Genomic DNA, 4,359 nt, shown 5'->3' with positions numbered 1-4,359 from the left:
GCCACCGTTTACCCGCTCCGTGGCTATTCAATTTCCCGAGCTATGCATCTCTGTCGCCGCATCGCCTTTGACTGCGCTCTGCATATTTTATATAATCCTTTCATCAAAACGCCGCGGCTGGCGCTGTGGTAATTTTTCCCGCGCGCGAGCGAGACGCCTAACAAACGGGGTGTCAAACAGCGGTGGGGATAAGACGGCAAAGCTCCCGCAAAGTACACAAAATGCAAAAATGGCGCGGCGACGAGTGACAACGTGTCAGAGAGGGGGGCACATCAGAAACTGGCTCAGTTCAACGCCGACTGTCGTGTGTCTCGCACGTGCTTGTTGTTAGTTTAACGCGTCCGCGGCCTGTGACTTGTGAGTGATGTGCTGACACAGAGCTTTGATTGTGAAGTGTTTGTGAAACGTTTTTAAACTGGAGAAGGATAATTTATTGTGGAGCACCATGCTCACATCTAGTAATCAGTATTTGCGACCGGATTACCTGTCGCCTTTACCGACCACCGTAAGTTTCTTTTTTTTTTTTTAATGTAATGTAATTGTTTTTTTAGTCTAAAATTAAAATCGCAAATACTACACAAAAATTCAATCATTAGTATTGAATTTTAAATATGTTATTTTAATCGAATTGAACTTATTAGTTGGGAGCTTTTATCCCATAACACATATTTTCTTGTTGATGAAGTGCTTAACAACGTTAAAATATTAAAAATAATCTAGTCTGTACATAAAATTTTTCTTATTAGTTTTTGTGTATGCCAATATTTTATTTATTATATTTAAGCCCAACAAAAAACGCCACAATCATTTTTCCTTTTTTTTAAATTTACAATATTCTAGTTAATTCATGTACGAGTATACTAAGTTTATCTAAGAATATTTATAATTAATAATTGCGGACATAAGTAAAAAATATTTAAACGGCTATTATAGTTCAACAAAAAATATGTATTTACCATGTGTGTTAAGAAAATAAAGCTTCCGTCAGCTTGCATTTACGGAATTTGTTCTATGAATATAAATGAAACATTATTCAATAAAAATAATCATAGGAAGCAAAAGCAGTGCACTAAAAATTCGATTCAATTTGATTTATAATCTTTTATAAATTAATAATATCAAAATAAACGTTTAGTCACCGATTTCTGTACAATGTCAAGAAATGAGCAATAAAACGTAACAAATGGTTCATTATTAGTCAGTGGATTTAATCCAATGGAATTAATATTTTTTTCAAGCCGATAAACAAGGCTATAAAACATGCAATACTCCGAGCAAGACATTCAATTTAAAATGATTGATTGTGGAGCGAAACGTTCTTTTGAACTATAAATTATTATGTTGACGTAATTAATTTAATAAAAAATAACTTTTGAAACACATTTTTATAATTTTAGCACCGTGAAGCAATTGTTAGTGTAGTTATTAGTTAAGAAATAAAGTATTACAGAAATATAAATTAAATAAAATTAATTGCCTGTTTCTTAACAATTTTTAGAAATTTGTATATACTATATTTTATTATTGATGTACAGTTAAAAAAATAAATTGTATGGAATTATATTACTTTTGCCTCAATTATTTAAAGCATAGGCCTTGAAAAATAACATAGTGTAATTACGCAAACAGTTAATAAATCAAACATAACTTGTTATTAAACTACAATTAGAATCAGTATTATAAATCATAAAATATAATTACAATCTTGCTAGAATCCTATTAGCTTAAATGTTTTTGTGAAATGACGTCGACATTCTGGAAACATAAAACAAATTCCCTCCCCAAAACGTTCGCTCAAACTAACGCCGTTCCGTGATAATAGACGTGACAGCCCAGCAAGTACAGGCGCGCCGCAAATTCAGCGGCACAAATTGGCCTTTTCACTGCGAGATTACATCATGCGGGAGCCGAGTGAAATGTCAAGCGGGGCCGACGGCTGCCAGACGCGCGGATAATGGCGCGTCGGCCGCGTGATTGGACTCCCTCTCCCTCCCGCCCCCGGGCACCCTCGCTCCCTTTGTGCCGTCACTCGCAACCCGACGTTTCATTTCATAAACCTTTCTTTGTTGCAGCTCGACGCGAAAAAGAGCCCGCTGGCGCTACTAGCGCAGACCTGTAGTGCGATCGGCGCTGACACGCCGAACCCTAAGCTCATCTCCGCTGCGGAAAAAGCGAGCAAAAAATACGACGATAAACCAATGCATGTGGATAACAAGCCAAGTTTTAAGCCTTACGAATCGTGCCTAACTTCGAGAGAAAAGACTAGAACACCGGAAGATAGAGCTTCGTCAGTTAACGCTCATTCAAAAACTCCATCATCAAAGGGCAGTGCTTCAACGACTCCCGTTCAAGCACGATGCAGTAGCAACCAAAGTTCGTCATCTCAAAGGACATCGCCACCGGCGCATCGCAAAACGCCTTCTGAGAAATCTGACGAGAGAACGAGCCCTCTTCACTCACCCGCTCATACCAAATCAAATTCAGACTCATCTAGCTCAACGTCCAAGTTACCATATCCGCAGAGCACTATGCCGTCCTCAGATACCAAAGAACCCTCCAGTTTCAAACCTAGCGTACCTGTGAGTTCATCAGCTTTCCTCGGCGGTTTACCCCCAACTGGATTTCCGCTACATATGGACCTTATGACAAGCAGCATTATGGCTGCCCAACATCAAGCTTTGAAAAATGGATTGAACCCATACCTCGCTTATGCAAGAATGAAAGCTCCCGGAAGTGATTTAGGTATCTGTAGAGATCCTTATTGCACTGGATGTTCTCTAAGTTCCCACTTGCTCAAATCTGCGGTATGCCCAGCGGGATGTGCTCAGTGCGATCACGCCAAAACACCCTTTCAGCTACCTACCGGACATCCAGCGGCAGCTGCATATGCTCATGCACAATTAGCCGCTTTAGCAGCAGCATCTCAATTACCCTTTGTATGCAGCTGGATGGCTGGGGACTCCGCATACTGCGGTAAAAGATTCGCGACATCAGACGAGCTACTTCAGCATTTAAGATCCCACACTGCTAGCGGTGAATCGAGTCCAAGTTTATCGATGTTGAGCGCCACTCACCCTCTTCTGCAGCGGACGTACCCTACGCCGCCGTTGTCACCGCTGACACCACGATTCCATCCATACAGCAAGCCATCTCACTTGGTGTCCTCGCCACCTCTGCCGTTTCCTCTACCACCACACCCATCTCTTGCGGCTTACTTCCCCTCATACCCTTTATTTGGACCGCGGCCGCTGCACCCTTGAGGACCGTCGGCGCTCCACGCACACAAGAAGGGGGGCGCCGACCATTAACGCCCATGCCAAAAGGACATTCGGAACAGAAGAAAGTGTAAATATAAATTAGTGTTCTTCTAGTTTCCAGTCGGCTCATATCATCGACGGACTTAAACCCCAGCGGGGTACGACAGCTGTGATCTCTAACTTGTAATATTGGTGTTGTTATAGTGCACTGACTCTGAGCCCGATATCGCTTCGTCCCGCGATCGCGGTTATAATTTTCTAGTTAGACTAACTGAATTTTTATGTACCAAATCTATAGTAACGTAATTAAATTAGTTTCTAACTTAAGTTGTTACAATTAGTGCGGATTGTTAATTGTGTTTGTATTTCTTAATCGATATACTTCGATAAAAACTTTTGTAAAATTCACATATCTTTTAATATTACGCGCTGAGTGATATGAATGTTAATGTTATTGAATTAAAATTATCTTTTTAATTTCTGCACACACTTTCTTAATGTGATAAAAGTCTTAATTATCCTGAACACATTATAATTCAAACATTAAAAGCTTACAATGGCACCGTGTCTTTAAATAAAAAAAAAAAGTTAATAAATAAAAACATTATCAATATAGAATATAAATTTTTAATCAATCAAAGGTGAAGTAAATTGCGTGTACTATATAACTAGTATATAAAACACTGTAATAGCTGCAAGAATATCTGTTAACAAAGATTTGTTGTTAAAAAGTACATAAAAATGGAAAATATACGTAAATATTTAATTTCACACTTTCGTTTCAATAAAACCTTTCGACATGCATGCTTTAAAATAAATTCGTACCAAAACTTGAAAATTTCAACGCTATAAATAGCAAATTTAAAAAGTCCTGGATTATATTCATCCATAATAATATATCAAGTTTAGAAGATACTTTTTTAAGGAACATAACTTTTTTCAATTCTATTACTAAATAAATGAAGCAATTATTAGTAAGTTAATTTATTTTGCGCTGTGTTAGGTTACCTAGCTAGCACAAAAATTGTGTGCAAAACTTCAACGAAATCACATTTAAACAAGTGAAATTAATATCAATTAAATTATTTGAAAGATAAAATTC

At 38.1% G+C, this 4,359-nt stretch overlaps 1 protein-coding gene across 1 annotated transcript; it reads left to right on the top strand.

Annotated features, from left to right (window-relative positions):
* Positions 1 to 219: 219 nt before the first annotated feature.
* Positions 220 to 4,028, top strand: LOC113400742 (zinc finger protein Elbow-like). Its single transcript, XM_026640388.2, has 2 exons — positions 220 to 505; positions 2,073 to 4,028. The coding sequence occupies exons 1-2, from the start codon at positions 446 to 448 to the stop codon at positions 3,258 to 3,260; spliced, it is 1,248 nt and encodes a 415-aa protein (XP_026496173.1). The 5' UTR covers positions 220 to 445; the 3' UTR covers positions 3,261 to 4,028.
* Positions 4,029 to 4,359: the final 331 nt, after the last annotated feature.

Source organism: Vanessa tameamea, chromosome 7 (genome assembly GCF_037043105.1).
Source record: "Vanessa tameamea isolate UH-Manoa-2023 chromosome 7, ilVanTame1 primary haplotype, whole genome shotgun sequence".
Taxonomy (NCBI): domain Eukaryota; kingdom Metazoa; phylum Arthropoda; class Insecta; order Lepidoptera; family Nymphalidae; genus Vanessa; species Vanessa tameamea.
The sequence above is the reverse complement of the archived record's forward strand: the minus strand, read 5'-3'. Positions and strand labels throughout refer to the sequence as shown.

Coding starts and splice junctions, on each gene's coding strand:
- LOC113400742 (XM_026640388.2), top strand. CDS start 446: ATGCTCACATCTAGTAATCAGTATTTGCGACCGGATTACCTGTCGCCT. Junction 506..2,072: donor TGTCGCCTTTACCGACCACC/GTAAGTTTCTTT, acceptor TCTTTGTTGCAG/CTCGACGCGAAAAAGAGCCC.